Source organism: Atractosteus spatula, chromosome 6 (assembly GCF_055471065.1).
Source record: "Atractosteus spatula isolate fAtrSpa1 chromosome 6, fAtrSpa1.hap1, whole genome shotgun sequence".
Classification (NCBI taxonomy): domain Eukaryota; kingdom Metazoa; phylum Chordata; class Actinopteri; order Semionotiformes; family Lepisosteidae; genus Atractosteus; species Atractosteus spatula.
Genome location: NC_142711.1, coordinates 49,390,771 through 49,407,551, shown reverse-complemented (window position 1 = coordinate 49,407,551; position 16,781 = coordinate 49,390,771). Strand labels below are relative to the sequence as shown.

General features: G+C 35.3%; 1 protein-coding gene across 1 annotated transcript in view; it reads right to left on the bottom strand.

Annotated features, from left to right (window-relative positions):
• LOC148833014 (protein disulfide-isomerase TMX3-like) overlaps positions 1 to 16,781 on the bottom strand; it is a 41,473-nt gene that overhangs the window by 21,336 nt on the left and 3,356 nt on the right. Inside the window, exons 4-9 of the mRNA XM_088918678.1 lie at positions 16,143 to 16,266; positions 13,533 to 13,578; positions 11,441 to 11,521; positions 7,022 to 7,121; positions 5,106 to 5,183; positions 3,377 to 3,443 (exon numbers count right to left, since the gene is read on the bottom strand). Of these exons, the coding sequence (XP_088774804.1) occupies positions 3,377 to 3,443; positions 5,106 to 5,183; positions 7,022 to 7,121; positions 11,441 to 11,521; positions 13,533 to 13,578; positions 16,143 to 16,266 (496 nt within the window). The remainder of the gene's footprint in view (positions 1 to 3,376; positions 3,444 to 5,105; positions 5,184 to 7,021; positions 7,122 to 11,440; positions 11,522 to 13,532; positions 13,579 to 16,142; positions 16,267 to 16,781) is intronic.

The following is a 16,781-nucleotide window of genomic DNA, read 5'->3' as shown; positions in this document are numbered from 1 at the left end:
TCAATTTGCTGAAAACCATCTTGATGCATTTTACCTGCAGGACATTTCTCCCTAGCTGCCACTAGGAACATAGTTTCACTATCTTCAGAAGTTCCAGCTACAGTGTACATCTTTCACATCGTAATTTTTTCCATCACTTAAATAAATTAAACTCGATAATTCTGTCAAAGATAAAGCTGGATAAAAACACAACAGTGGATGAACAGGAAATACATTGTTCCACCAGAACAAGACAATTCTGTGGACTAGATAAACATGTTCTGATCTATAAATGAAGAGCAAAACAATGCCTGGATCTAAATTAATTAAAAATCAATTATGCAACACAGATCCAAGAAGAAAAGGTAAACTTGCCCAGCAAAACCAACAGTTTAAACTGGTACCTACATTATTTTTTTATTTTTCACCTAATTATAAATAGATGAGGCAAGGAGAACATTAACACTATACTTTCATGATCATTTTAGATCCTATAAGCAAAAGAACAACCATTTAAAAAACCATCTGCTTTGCTGTGGTTTGTAAAAATTCAACTATATTAAACTGTCTGATTTTATCTGTCATTCAGAGAATCATTTGCAGTGGTCTGAATGCTTCTCACACTTGAGCAATGCTCAGAGTATTTACTGGGAGAACAAACAAGATTAGAGGGGAAGCTGAAAAGATTACCATGGATGGAGGCAAGTGTACCTTTAACTCAGAAGTGACAAGAGAGAGGTGAGAGGTGTTCTACATGCACATGCCCTGGCAATAATAAAAATGATCAGGTTGCCTACTTCGCTTAATGCATTCCTTAATTTCCTAATGCACAATGCAATGCAGATCTGAGAACACTTTTCATGAATACAGTGCAATGTCATGTACAGGAAAAAGCAATGTAAAGTAAGACAGGACATTTGCATGTAATACGGAAACAGAGAAAAATGGCAGCCAACATACTGAATTATGACTGGCTCCACACAACAAAGGCTCACACTGTCACAAGAGTGCACTGTGATCTGATCAGCAAATATTACAACACATCACTGTATGTTTTTCAAACTCTTGTGGCTTCTTATTTTTCAGACATTTGCATTTTTATGTTCACATATCTAAAGCAAATTGCCTTATATAGCTTATAAAAATATATTTTTTTACCACCTTCAGTAAGGGGACCAACAACCAATTACAATGTTTGCCCCCAAGAGTATTTTAAAACGCTGAAGCCTAAATAAAGTCTGCTTGTGCAAAAGCTCAATGTTGCAGACAAAATACAAGCATGGAATATCAACTATCTAATTACAAACCCAACACTATTAGCTTTTGTCTTACTGTTCTGAAAAAGTTTAAATATCACACCTTTTATCCCACCAAAAGGTTTCCACAGGCTGGTATGCTAGGCAATGTAATTTTAAAACAATATCTTGGATGGAGTCTGCATAGGTTTCACTACATCAAGCTATGTATTCATACAGCTGAAAATAAAGATTAATGGCTTCAGATGGAATGTAACACTAAGGTGATGCAAAGTTGGTAACAGATGACTGCAACAACAAAAAAGCATGGCAAAATTGCACTGAAAAACAAAATTACTATTCAAGCTTTTGCCCTCTTAGAAGCATTGCCATTAACAAATACAAGAGTTCAAAGTGCAGTACTTCCTTGTGGGCTATGTCTTGAGACTGGAACAAGAAAGTACATAAAACTTTACTGGAAGATTATTCCACAGCCAAAACATTGCATTTTTTTTTTTATTTTAGCTTGGAATTAACAACTACTTGTTCCATTGCAGTTCAAACACTGACATGGCTTTCCACTTAAATATCTGTGTTTTGAGAACATCCCATCTCACCAGATTGCAAATTGCCACTTTACTGCTAATTATAAATTAGCGTTGCTATGTTAATATGGGTTCTCTACAACCCAAGAATATATTTCTCTTAAAAATCCCTGTTATCATGATCATTTCATCACTATACTAATTTCTTTACATATAAAAACATAACCATCCCATCCAAGTAAATTAGACACATGAACCTACAGTAGATAAAGAAGACTATAATCAGCTACATTGGTTCAAACAATGTTACTATATAACCCTAAACTGGTTCTGAAAACTTCAACCTGTATTTCATTTATTTCTCCATATGCAACATGTCACACAATCAAAAGCTTCAGTAATATTGCAAAGAATCAAATGTAATATACAGTACATATATAAATGCAAAAAACACATTCAGAACCGTTTTGAGACCGTCGTTACTGTCATTACTTTAAAACAGACACAAAACTATTAAACACTTTATTTAGATAATGACTTTCATGCAAGCATTAAAAAAGGCAAACAAAATGTTAGGATACACTGTTAAAGGTATACAATTTAAGTAAAGGAAAATGATGTTAAGATGTTAGAATGCTAGAAAGATGTCTTTTAGCAATTTGTGCACCATATTGGTCATCACTTTATAGAAAAAGATATTGCTACTCTGGAATCAGTCCAGAGAAAAGCAGCCAGATACATCACTTGGATTAAAGGAATATCCTACAATGACAAGCTGAAACAAAACTAAAGCTTTTTAGTCTTGAACAGGGAGAAGACTCAAGGGCAAGGTTATGAGGCAAGCTGATTCAAAATCTTCAAAGGCAATAGCAAAGTTAACCTAGTGGATTTCTTTACATAAACCATAGAATACAACTGGATAACTATTTGGATGTGAATTGTAAAGGCACATCTCTACACAAAGGGTTGAGAGAGTATGCAATAAGCTACGAAGGTGTCGAAGACAATGTATTTGCTACTAACCAGCTACTAACCAGCAAATGGGCTAGATGTTCCTACTGAACAGATGTGACAAAGATAATGCCAAATGCATTATGCTGATGAAAAATTTTTATCTTAACATTTTACCATTATCACTGAACCTAATCATAAGAGCTTCAGATTCGTATCTTGCACTTACATAAGATTTTGATAACATTGTTTATGTTTTACATGTTGTCATCAAACATTTTTCTCCACAGAAATGGAAAACGTATGATTACCTGCACAATTTTGAGCACAGTAACATTATGCTAAGGAATATGTAAAAGTTTATTCCATGCTGAAAAGAGAAAATACACTTTTCTTCTCTTTTCATCATGGAATAAACCTTTACTTGTTCCTTTGCAGCCTATGCTTGCTGATGCAGCTACCTACTTGTACTTCTCAATGGCAATACTTCAAGTTCCCCATCAATGCTATTTATTCCAGGGATGTCTGCTGCTATTTTAGGAGACACACAATAATACCACTGCTACAGATGAATTGCATAAAAAATAGGCAATACAATAAAATAAAAATATTAAAAGTCACGTCTACTAATACCACCCAGCAAAAACAAGGCAAATCTAGACTCACCATCATACAGAAAGTAGGTTCCATCCTTGAAGACTGCTATTGCAGGCAGCTCTTGTAATGTTATGTGCTAAACACAAAATAAGATTGCCTTCAGTTGACATGTGCTGTGCAGATTAAACTGTGAAAAACTGACTATTACACACAAAAGAAATTAACATTAGGCAAGTGCAATGTGAGTTTGACAAATCTGGGGATAAACACATACAGAGAAATCTTGAAATAAAGTTAAGATAAACACTGCAACCTAGACAGCACAAAACAAATTAAATACTATTTGTTATTACAAAACAATTACAGCTCAGAAAGATGACAGAGCTGTATTTATAAAGAGAGATCCAAGACATATATGAATATCCTGGCTTGAAAGAAAAAACATCTATTGTACACATACTGTAGCACTGGTTAAATTCTGAGCAAAGTTAATGCATAGGAAAGCCTACCTTAGTTTTATACAAGGCATCAAAATGTTTACAAATATCGATGGTAAAATTATAAATATAAGAATATGATATAATGAAATAAGATATTAAAATGTGTTTTGGTGATGATTTGGATGCAGCACAGCCGCAATTTCCAGACACACTCCCAGTCATGTTGTTAGGTTTGTTCCGAGGTCTAACTTCAAGAAAATATTGTCTTCTTGGATGCAGTCGATTGTTGTTATAGAAAAACAGATGTCTAAGTATGTTCAAAGAATTTAAGCTAAGAAGCTTCCTTCACCAGCCAATGACTTATCGTTTTATAATTAATTTATAAATATTTAAACATATTTCTAAGCCTTCAAATATGTATTAGGTATTTGTGCATTAGCATACACAATGTCGGGTATTCTTAAATTATCATTTGTGCCCGATAAGTTCACCAGGTGTTAAAAGTGCAAAAAATGCAGCACATGCAATTAATATTCACAGATGATGCCACAAAGCTGCTTTTTCCACATCTCCTAGCACCTCCTAGCATCACTTTTAGAAAGAGCCCAACCTCCTTTGACCCATAATGGCCATGATTGGACATACTGTATGGCATCCTAGCCTTTCTCAAAGCCCGCTTCAGAGCGTCAAGGCTATATTGCTGTAAAATGTTAGAATACATCACATATAACGCAGCAACGAAAAGGAGCTGCCTCACATAAAAAACAGCAGATGGCATGTAAGCATTAAATCCTTTGTATTTCTATACTGTGGATCAGGATTGCAGTGTTAAAGCCAGTTAAGATACAGGTGTTCATTCTGTGTATAAGTGTTGCCTATGCTGAACTGTAACAAACATAAAAGCACACATACTTTAAGCCCCTTCACATCTACTCACACTGAGCTGTTATTACACAGTGTACTTCACCTTTGTCTAAATGCCACTCCACTGAGCTTTTCATTTCTTCTGTTAAATCAGTTAAAATGTAATTTAAGTGAATGGAAATGTATTCAATGATTCAAAGATACATTATGTGATTCTACCTCCCACATCTCCACAGTGCAGTTTCTTAAAGTTAGTAAAGAAAATTACTATAATCTGAAGTTTATTAAAAGATCTTTAGATAGACATTAGTGTATAAATTACTGTTTAAATACGTTCAGAAATTGGTTCAAACTGAACAATATTAAATCTAACACTTTGTATATTACATTTATAAATTGCAAAAATGCACCCATTTATGAGCCTCTGATAGACCAAAAAAAGTTTCCCTCTGGGAAACTGAGATAGCTTTTACAAATTCTGCATACCAACATACCTTTGGCAAAACGTCTTCAGAGGCAGAGAAGAAGTATGTGTATACAATCAATTCGGATGCCACTTCAATGTATTTTTCCTGGAAAAACAAAATGCAGCAGCTTTTCACTTTTCAATAACAACAACTCTCACATTCACTTTTAATTAAAGCTATCTTATCCAGTTCAAGATCGGAGAATGTAGGTTACTGTTTAAGCTTTACAAGTTTAACATTGTAAAACTAATTGCACTTATTGCACATAGAGTATGGTTAGTACCGCTTAACATTTCCATGACTATTCTGAATGATTTTAACTCTAATCTCTGAATTGCCCCAGAACTGTCAGGCCAGAGTGAAAAAGCTGTCAAAATATTACTTACTGATATTAATAAGCAAACATTCACAAGAACAACAATAATAATACTAATAGTTTTGATAACAAGGTTCATAAACTGAATCTACATACATTTGTAACAGAATCAGTAAAGTACAACAAGTTGACTGAAACATTATAAACATGAATGAAACGTATTCTCACATCTGATCTTAAAACATTTTCAAACAAACCAGGTAACTCATCTTTATTCCAATCAAAAATGCACAACTGGGACTAAAAGGATTATATTTTATTTATCAAGCACAAGGCCTGCATTCTGGAGAAGGAACAGTCTCTAGCCAGAGAAACAAATTTATTTCAAAAACCTCTTAATGACTTTAGTGACAAAGAAAGCATTCCTGAACAAATTGCTATACTTGGCTACCAACTTCGACAGTTGATAAAAGCCAATAAATGTAACCCAGCTCAAGTTCAGAGAACCCTGTCCTCACACAATAACTAGAATTTGCTCCATAGTATTAATGCTGGACAGAATCCCAGCCACTACTCACATAGTGCTATAGAAATGTCATGTCAGTGACTAGAATTCAGGAGCTTGCTCTCTCTTATTTTACCAAACGTTTACAGAAACATATGTTCTGTTTGAGCATTTCTTAATAATGCTTAATTTACTTCTTGAAAAAATAAGAGCCATTTACAAAACAGTGGCTGAACTGCTTTATTTCATAGGTGAATACAGTATGTTTAATGCTATCGTATGAAATGTTCAGTAGTTTTACTTAAAGAAAGGACACAAGATTGGTCCTGCAGCACAAGCTTACAAAATCCATATAACCTCATGGAACATCTATTTCGTCTATCTAAAAAAACAGTATTTGAAATGTAGTTACTGCTGCTGCGTGTAGGTATACAATAACAGATAGCGCTGAAACAGACGACAGCAATTATTAGCAAAGGTTAAAACTTTTAAAATCAAAATATGGCCTACTTGAACTGTTTGAATTATTAACTTATTAAATTCAGTCAACACATTTGTCATTTGAAAGTCATATCTCCAAAATGTATTTTTAAAACCATACTTCACTTGGTTTAGGACACTTAATTTTGTTTAATACTGTATACAGCAAAGCATTTTTTTTTCTATCTTGCAAGTATGATTTTCACCTATCCATTATGTGAAAACCTCTCATTCCCGATAAAATCATGTGAAAACCTGAATCCATATAGAATAGAGTACATAGCATAATATTTATTTGTTTTCTTTATATGCAATAATTACAGAAAGTCACGTTTTTGGTTTCAGCACTGTTCTCAACATCATCATCTCCTGACATGACGCCAAACTAAATGATATCTTTCTGGAAAAATGTTCTTAATAGAAGCTTATTTTTTTATGCAATATCCACTGTTGAAGCAAAGAACAAACAACCCATTTAAGTTCTTACACAAACTTAATAAAAAAGGCTATATGTGTACATGTGGGGAGGTTATCTGTTAAAGGGTCAACACTGCAATTTCTGTATAACAGTAAGAAGAAGAAGAACCAATCACAAGAGCTGACGTTTCAGTAGGCAGAATATACAGAAATTGGTCCTCCTACCTTGAGGGGTGATTCACCTCCAATATACACAAAAAGTACATCATGTCTCTTTAATACATGTTCAAACATCTGCTGGCTGGGAAGAGGGCGAACAAGAGGCCTGGAGGGGGTGGAAGAAAAAAAGATGATCAGAGCTGTGTAACTGCTTTCAGCAGCACTTTGCAAATAAAAGTTAACAGCACTCCAAAATTCTTTCTAGGCAAAACAAAATTGTCATGCAGCATTTTTTATTTGATATGGACCTCGTTCGAAAATCAAAGCATACTTAACGCAATTCTTCTAGGTGTGTCTGGGGGTCAAGATCTTTTGCTCTTTAAAATTTAAGCCCACCAAGTTTGTTCCCAGTCTGTGCAGCATAATGGCTTGAAAATGTGTTGGTGCTCATGCTGAAGATCAATCAGACCTGACACCTAACTTCAGAAGATGACCAAGAAGATCCCACTAAAAAAAGCATACAGCTTTTTAACACTGGCATCTACAGTGTGTTCATTTCCCCTTCTAAGCATCATCCTTACTTAAAACCTTTACAAAAAAAGATAATAAAATTTCACTACTGTTAAGTCAGATGACACAAAATATCAAGATATATAGTTTCAGCCTTAAATGCCCGAAATTTGTTAATAACCCAATCTGAATCAATGCTGAATCAACAAGTTCTAATGGAGAAAAACACTGAAACTTTCAAAATTACTGGTTGAATTACAAAATATCTCTAAAACTATTTTTAAGTATTACGTACTTTTGCTTCAAATGGTGCAGCATTTATTTCTATTTTTATTTGAAAAATAAACATAAATGTCATATTTTAAGTGGTGACTATTTTTGCCCTTTATTTTGTTTTATCTTTGCCAACAATATATGTCATTAACAGCTTAAAAATAAAATGATTTGCCCATACCCATGTCACTGCAGACATTAAATCTGTATCAGTGACACAGTGAAATTTCAGACGTATACACCATGGGTTACTGAAAATCTTACTTGAGTTAATAACTTTTACATCCAACAGTCTGTTATATTAACTTGTCTGAAACAGTTGTGTACATATATTATCATTTACTCTTTTTAAAAAGGGTGCTTTTAAGCTGGTGTCATTAGCTTTCTCTATGGACAAAGGTCCCATAAATCTATTTAAACTGTTAAATTAAACTCCATTAGATCTCCCTTTTCTGTCATGTAGTGGTTAGTTAATTAAATAATTAATAATATCCAGTATTTATTTTTTTTAATGTGCTATCAGTTATTAACTGGTGCACTCCTAAAAAAAGATTAATAATATGACTTGCTTTGCAATTCTTAATAGCAGTTGATTATATTCTATACCTTCACTTTACCTCTTATAAGTAAACACTTATATTAGACCACTCACACAGCTCCACCTAGTGACCAAACTGAAATATGACAGTCATGTTTCATGTTCTCACAGAAATTCCTTTTCCACAACATGTTGGGTGGAGATCTTTAACTCCATATTGCAGATAATTTAACTAATGTCCTACAAAATCATGTTGGGAAGATCACAAGTTCATGAACCTTAAAAAAAAATATTTTCTGCTATTAAGTGACGATTTGCAATTATAGCTTAATAATATCTTGAAATTACAGTTATAATTAAAAATGTATTTTTTACAGAATAAATCTGAATCTTTACCATTATTTAATGAACTATAATTTTGTATTTGTATAAAATCAGATTCCCGGTTGTTCTGAACTCAAGTTAAATTGAGAAGTCAAGTTACTTCAGAAAATGAGCTTGAGAAAATGAAAACTGCATTTTGCTTTTATCACATAAGAATACTTCCTACAGCTTTCTTTTCTCAACCCTTTTGATACAACTAAATATAGGCTGGGTGAGTGAAACTGGTAGATTTACACACACGATCTTCATCTAATGCTATCAGTTGCTCGGCATGAAAATTTTCACTCTGGAGATTCCACCTTTAAACCATACTGGCCCCTCTTACAGAATACATATATAATCTTCTGCTCCAAATATATTTATTTAAAAGTTTGTTTGGTATGTTACAAGAAAAAACAAGAAGGAACTTAGCAATTCACAGCCACAGACGAATTAGAAAACCAGAACCACAATTTTAATAGAATCTTTAAAAAATGCATTCTGAAGCTGTGAGGGACCTATCTTCAAATATGTCCCATTCAACCTGATGCTCTGCCCAGACCTATGATCTTGAGAAATGAAATTCCCCTATTATGTACACGGTTTGCTGCATATTCAACTAGTGAGGCATCAAAAAAGTCACTATAATAAATGACTAACTTATGTCCCATATTTATAGAAAACTGTGTTTTTGATTTTAAGCTTGTGTGCTAAAATAAGGTGAGGCACAATTAGCAAGTCCAAGGACACTGAAAGTTTCTCAGTCTTTCTGTAAAACATACAGCAAAGCTCTTCCATCTGACAACAAGGCCCTTGTGCGGATACACTATACTATCACAGCCATCTCAAGGTAAAGACTTTCCATGTTATGATCAATAAGAAATAAGTGAAGCAACTACTAATAAAAAGCTTCTTTATATAACCTACAAGGCCTTTAAAATTTTATTTTCAGTGTTTCTTACAGCCAAAGGAATACTACTCTGACATTTCTCCCCATCAGACCACAGAAGTCCTGCAACCAGCAATCTCAGTGCCCAGTGTACCAGTTTAGTCATTCACTTAAATAACTAGACTGTGAGAACCTAAAGCTTCAGATACAATTTGCTTTCATTCCCAGGCTTCTGCCAGCTCTAAATACAAAACCATACTTTTATGTCTGCTCAGGCCCAGGCCAGCATTTATTCCTCACTTGACATAAGCTACATTTTAACAGAGTCTTCCTGAGGTGAGAGACTTTAAACACCATCTGTCCTAATAACTGTCTTCATAACTGGATAGAATGTATCTTTGAAACTGCATTTTAACTGTAATGCTTCCCGTGCAACATAAAGTTGCGTTGCACTGTTTAAATAACAAACCTCATGCTTGTTTTTATAAATATAATGTAAAATTACACAATTTGTTTATTCCAAATAGATACCCTGGATAAAGTTTCGAAACACTGAAAACATAGTACCATTTGCATTTACTGATGTGAAAGTTAAATCTGCTTTTATACTTATTTGGACACAGACTAATGTCTAAGCACTATGTAGGCTGTAATACAAAGCACATCCATCTGTATTTAATTTGCCAACATCCAAATGACTCAAAACACAAAGAGTACAGTTAATTTTCTGTAAAGCCTTAAAAATCTTTCTAAAACTGCACTGCTTGTTGCTAGATAAGGGTTATTAGCCACTCATTTTATATTTAAGGATTAAGACAAGCCTAAAGACCAAATAACAAAATTTGCAAGCTTACAGTAAGATAACAAATGAATGTGTATTAATACTACCAATAAATTAAACTTTTGGCGTTTAAAAGTCATGCCTCAATGTAAGCAGTGTGTTGAAAAACAAACTGCACTTTCAGGCTGCACAGTGTTTCTACTATGACAGGCAGCATGGCTAAAATTTGGCCACAAATGTAGGCAGGGTTTTTTCTTCTAAATGTAGTACGATGTGGACATTCTTACCCATTCTCTTTAAGGAAAGATAATGCTTTTGAAATGTGTACAGAAACAGAAAATTCTTGGTCTCCTTGTCCAAACAGCACCACTTCTTTTGCTGTTTAAAATGTCATTGGTAAAGTTACCTTCTGAAAGTTTTAATGCGCGTCACTTCTTAAAAGTTGTTGCAATATCCCTTTAGTAAGGTTTAGGAATAAGGTTTCTATTTTTTTTCCCCAGTATACAAGGAGCAGGATAACCCTTTAGCTTAACCTGAATTAAGCAGGTGTAAAGATTTAGAGCTTGTTTAACACTTTTTGTATAACAATTTACATACTGTGGTTGACGAACGTAGTGTTTCCAGCTTGAGAGTTAAAATCTTTGTAAGCCACTGTGTATTTACTTTACTATTGCTGGAATACATAAACGGTACATTTGTGATAGGATAAGATCACTTTATTAGCCATATACAATTTCTTGCATTAGGAATTTGTCTTTTCGCATACTCCAGCTTGCTCTCCATGAGACACACAGGCAGACAGACAGGGAGAGAGAATCTTGGGGTCAGAGCGCAGGGTCAGCCATTTATACGGCGCCCCTGGAGCAGTTGGAGTTAAGGGCCTTGCTCAGGGGCCCAACGGAGTAGGATTCCTCTGCCGGCCGTGGGATTTAAACCAGCAACCTTCAAACCACAGGCGCAGATCCTTTGCCACAGTGCCACCTGTCTGGTGTGCCTCAGCTGTAGCACTCTTGATACAGTATATGTTCTACATATTGCATGGTAGCATATTTGTGTTATCCTTGCATGACACTGTGTGCTCCTGTGACAATCAGCTCATTTCTGTGAGAGAAAACAGAAAACGGAGCTTACCCAGATACTCTATTAGCGAATTCAACGATGTCATCCTTGGTTCTGGGTCCTTTGTAATTGTATGCCAGGTCTCCCTTCAACCTTTGAAAAAGACAGATCACTGTACCACACTGACACACTTTACAGAACACATATCACACCAAGGCACCTTATAGCACAGTGGGAAACCAAAAATGTATCAGCTGTTATAGACACTGCCCTCATCTATTTCATTGCTAAACCTTTGCATGAGTAAAAGAAAAATGTAAGAGGAGCTGTAAGGCTGTAGAGGGGTTGGGGCAATTTTATGAGATGCAGGCTGCTGAATAAACTGTACAGATACAAAAGGTTTGCAAATATTAATATTAACACCACATCTGCACAAATTTACCAAAAACAAATTAAACAGCATGAAGCACGTACCACCTCCTGGCTCACACACAAAAGCCCGCAGCTCATAAATAAAATGAATTGAACTGCCTTGTCAAGGAATTCTATTCTCATTCCTGACACTAGCAAACGTAAAGGATTATTTTTACCTGGGCACTCTGCATTTTGCTTGCAGCTTACAGTTTATAAAATATATTCATGTCTTCCAATATGGTTATTATAGATTTGCATGCACATATTAAAATCTCATTTTCTTTGCCATTTGTCTCTGTATTTGTAAAACTTTAGCGGCCTAAAAACTTTGGCTTTTATACCAGTCCTTGCATTAACCAGAACAATGGAACAATGCAGGTTTTTCTTTAAAATGTCCCAATATCTCTCTCCTACCACTCACTGCACCAAAGACCATTTGCCATTACACAGAAGTTTAATGAGTTTCTGTAAATGGCAACAATTCTAATTAGTGTGGAGTCTCAGACTCCCAGGACTCCCGTCTCCTCAGCGCTCTGTCTCTAAGGCTACTCAACTCTGACTTTAAATTCATGCCTTGGGACTTTCAGCCTGAGTCTCTACAAAGAAAATTTGAAGTAAAATCAACATAAAATGATTCAAGGCCAAATCAAATTCACACGGTTTGAAGTTCAAGACACAGCACTAAGGCCTTTCGCATTCCCAAGAAAACTCTAAACTAAACTAAAAATGAACACAAAAAAAACTAAAAGTGAGATCTTGAATTTTGGTTTTAGCAATAGAAATAATTAAATGTTTTCAAAATACCCATTCAATTTCTAACCATTTCTTCCAATTCAGGGTCATAACGGAGCCAGAGCCTATCCTGGCAAGCAATGAGTGCAAGGCAGGGTACAAGGAAGGGATGCCAGTCCATCACAGGGCAGAAACACAGACAGACACGCACACACTCACACCAGGGCCGGTGTTTCGAGAAGCCTATTAACCTACCAATACGTTTTTGGACTGCTGGAAGAAACCCACCCGACCACAGGGAGAACATACAAACTCCATGCAAACAGCACACCAGGTCCGGTATCGTACCCACGACCCCAGCACTGCAAGGCATCAATGCTAACCATTGCGCCACCATCCTGCCTTATGCAAAATATGTTGTCATTAATTAATTCATTTTTCAAGCACCTTTAAAAGAAAGTGACAATTCTTTTAAGTCCTTGTTAAGAAAAGCTTTTTTCGTCATTTAGAAAAAAGCAGAAAGAGAGTCTTTGAAATACTTCCAGGTGGTGATACCTGGTGAAAAATGGTTTTGCTCACTGTAAAGTGTTTTTAATTTTTGTTTCATTGCGTTTATCAAACGAGTTTAAAAACAGGCAGTAGTCCAAAGGAATGTTATGTCAGTTGTTTAACAGAGTTGGATAGTTTAGCAATAGGAATAGTTTAGCTACAGGAAAGGGCTACCTACTTTTCATACGCAATCTTCAGTTAATCATAATAATGTACTGTTTAGTTCCAAAACATTTAGAGAATATTTTATTATACATTAATGCAAAGGAACAGCTAAATGGCCAAGTACTGTTGTAGCTAAAGTACAATTGTGAGGTCCTACAACAACAAACTCTAAGGATAAAATGTATCTGATTTTATTTTGGAGGAGCTGTTGAAAAAGTAATGAACTTTAATACAATAAAATTCTGACTTAAAAAGGAATATAAATCAATCATGAAAAAAATTAGATACAAAAGTTAATACTCACAGTTTTATAGTGGGATAACCTCTTACTCCAAATTCTGATGCAACACCTAGGAAGGAAAATTAGTCAGCTTCAAATTACTCATTTCTCTTCAAATGTTAAGCAGACAAGCATAAGAATAAGGGAAACAGGGTTCAAATTGTAAAGGTACTTGCTCAGAGTGCAGTTTGGGCCCAAGTCATTAGGTCACTGGCCAAGCGTAACCTTATTTTACCCAGAAATTGTGGAATAAATGGGGAACTTGAAGTATTGCCTTTGAGAAGTTCAAGTAGGTAGCTGTGTCAGCATGTGTAGGCTGCAAAGGAACAAGTAAAGGTTTATTCCATGCTGAAAAGAGAAGAGAGAAAACAACATTTCGGCTGTGAAGCCTTCTTCAGGTGCTAGTTCTTCACATCCAAAGAAGGCTTCATGGCCAAAACGTTGCGTTTCTTTTCTTCTCTGTTCAGCATGGAATAAACCTTTATTTGTTCCTTATTGCTTTGAGAGCTGCGTTATTCTTTCAATCCACGCTCAAACTACTTTTAGGTCACGTCGGAGCTCACAGTATCTCAAATGCTGAAAGGCTAGTGAGCAAGTAACATGAGAGTGTTTCCAGAACTCCAGTGCAGGTACAGGTCTTTCATCGGTTAGCCGAATAGCATAACCAAATGGGTTCGTGATTCAGAGAAAAAGGCTCATTCTACCCAAGTAGACTGGAGAACTGTTGCACTGAGTGGAGTTTAAAATAGGCTAATTCCACAAAAAGATCATAAAAGAAAAATAAACGGTGCTGTTCTTTACCATTTATTTCAAAATGTATATATCTAGGGGTTTAAATGAGAACACAGAATCAGAAATTGTACTCTCTTTAGGAAAAATGTGAGATTGTTGTAAGGTTATAACAAGACACTTGCTAGAACTAATTTATGTTATGCACACACAAGGGAATCTGTCACACTAATCATATAAGTGACAGGAATAAGAACTGTCATATGAAACAACAGTGTAATCCCTGGATGTCATTGTTCATTCATTTTTTCATGGGTGAACTCAAGCTCCTTTTCTTAAGGAGAAATAAACCAAAAGAAAGACGGTACATATGACACGCATGTTTTAATTTAAAACAATTATCCCAGGCTGAGCCAACAGTCTCAACATATTCCATTATGTATGTTTCCACTACTGTTCTCCACCTACCTCTTAGCTGGCTAATCTGGCTGAAGTGACTTTAGATACGTCTGCCTTAGTTCAAAACATTTTCTCAGCAGCCACCAAATCTACTGCACTAGGCAGGATTTTGTGCAATATACAACAGGTACTGCATATCTAGTACCTTTTGCCAGATCACATTATTGGACTGCTTTTATAAATAAAAAATCACTGCATCACAATTTTGATTTGCATTGACATTAACCATTCATTACTATTTCTGTTTTGAGAATAAGGAGTAATGAATATTACTAATAAAGTCTCTGGTATTTCAGTCATTTACATTTAGAATACATGGCCGTTTTACTATGAACCTAAAACAAAACAGCCCTGGCTGAGGTTTACATGAGCTGTGACTGAACATTTCTGCTCATCTATAGATAGAACAGAACAGTGTAGTGAAAACTGGACTTTAGCAGTGATTTTGTCAGTTAGCTTTCTTTCCATGGGAAGGGAAGGGTTGTTAGGTGGCCTTCCCTTTAACCATATGATCTACTCCCAAAGTAGTTAAGATCAGTATTAATAATTACTATTAATTCTTACCAATATTATTAGCAGATTTTATTTTCTTTTACTGGCGATTTAAAGTTATTTTATTTGGGGGGGATCTTAAGTTGCTTTGTGCCGTCTTCCAAAAACGGCACTATGCATGACAGCTAATCCTGCTAGATATAAAAAACTAAACAAGCTCTCTCTGGCCTTTGTAAAGTGTAATCCACAACACAGCATTAAATAACACATCTGAGTAATGCTCAGGAGCCCTTCAAGTAAGCAACTTAGGCACACAAGTATTTCCAGAAGAGATAGTTTATCCAGGTCTTGATCTCACTTCTGCAAGGCCAGTATATAAATAGCTCTCATTAGAAGCTGCAGGATCCTCCCTCTGACCAGCTTAACAAACAAGGCTCACCCTACCCACAAAAAAAATGAACTACTGACAAAGCCACTTAATTAACCCTCCCGAGGAACAGAGGAATTAAAAGATTTAGTCATGAAAAAGTTATTGAAAATGTCTAGAAGGATAACACAGCTCCAGCCATCTGGCCAAAGGAATTAAACTAATTTATAACCCGCAAAGGCACTCAATGTGACATACGCCAATAAGTTTACACAACACGGCAATTAACAAAGAAAAAACAGCAAGTGAGCTTTAAATCAAAATGTAATCCTTTTAATAGGCAAACAAAATAATCAGTATCGATCAGGTAAATTCTGAAAGTAAAAACTGCGCATGAAGATGCGTTACAAAATTGCCTGATTCAGAACATGTCAATTTAGGAAAAGAATCTTTTACAATTGTTCATCTTTCTGTACTGTACTTCTGTTCAACTGCACTATCCAAATGCTTTGCATTGCTCTCCGTCAAACACTTTCAAAAGCAAGATCCTGAGCTTGGAGGTGGAAAGCTCCACCGACACAACTTACTAGAGTAGGCGGTGGCATCCATCTTCCCGACTCGTACAGGAGAACCAGAACTTCGCATTTCGGAGCCGACTTCATGCCATATGGGCTCCAGCTTTTTACAGTGTCCGCACCAGGGAGCGTAGAACTAGAAGGTTAAGAAATTGCATGAAAACTCCAAAAAGATATTCGATCCCTTAACCTTTCACAAGTTCAAAATAGTTTCCCTGCTTCAAATCCAACACTGCTGAGCTGTGTACAAAGCCTTTTTTTAATGAAAACAATCAGCCTCATTAAAGAAACAATGATCTGTAAAGAAGAGTCTTTTATGGAGCAAGATATTTAACTGGACTTGTCTGCACACTTGTGCAGTGATATACATGATACTGCTTCTGCTTCTTTGTGCTACAAGATACAATACATACTACACATTGGACTGTGGTTGCATAAAGCATTAAGAGCATTTGGTTATGTTTAAATTTATTTTTGTTTCATCTACGTTTTTGGCATGCACACAAAATCTATGTGGAATTCTCAAAATATTTTAAATACCTAACTTTTTATTTGAATTTCTAGGATTTTTAGTATTTTTTTCACTTTTTCCAAACAGATCTTGACAATCTGCAATAGCATGTAAGCACGCAATTTTTAAATAGCATGATT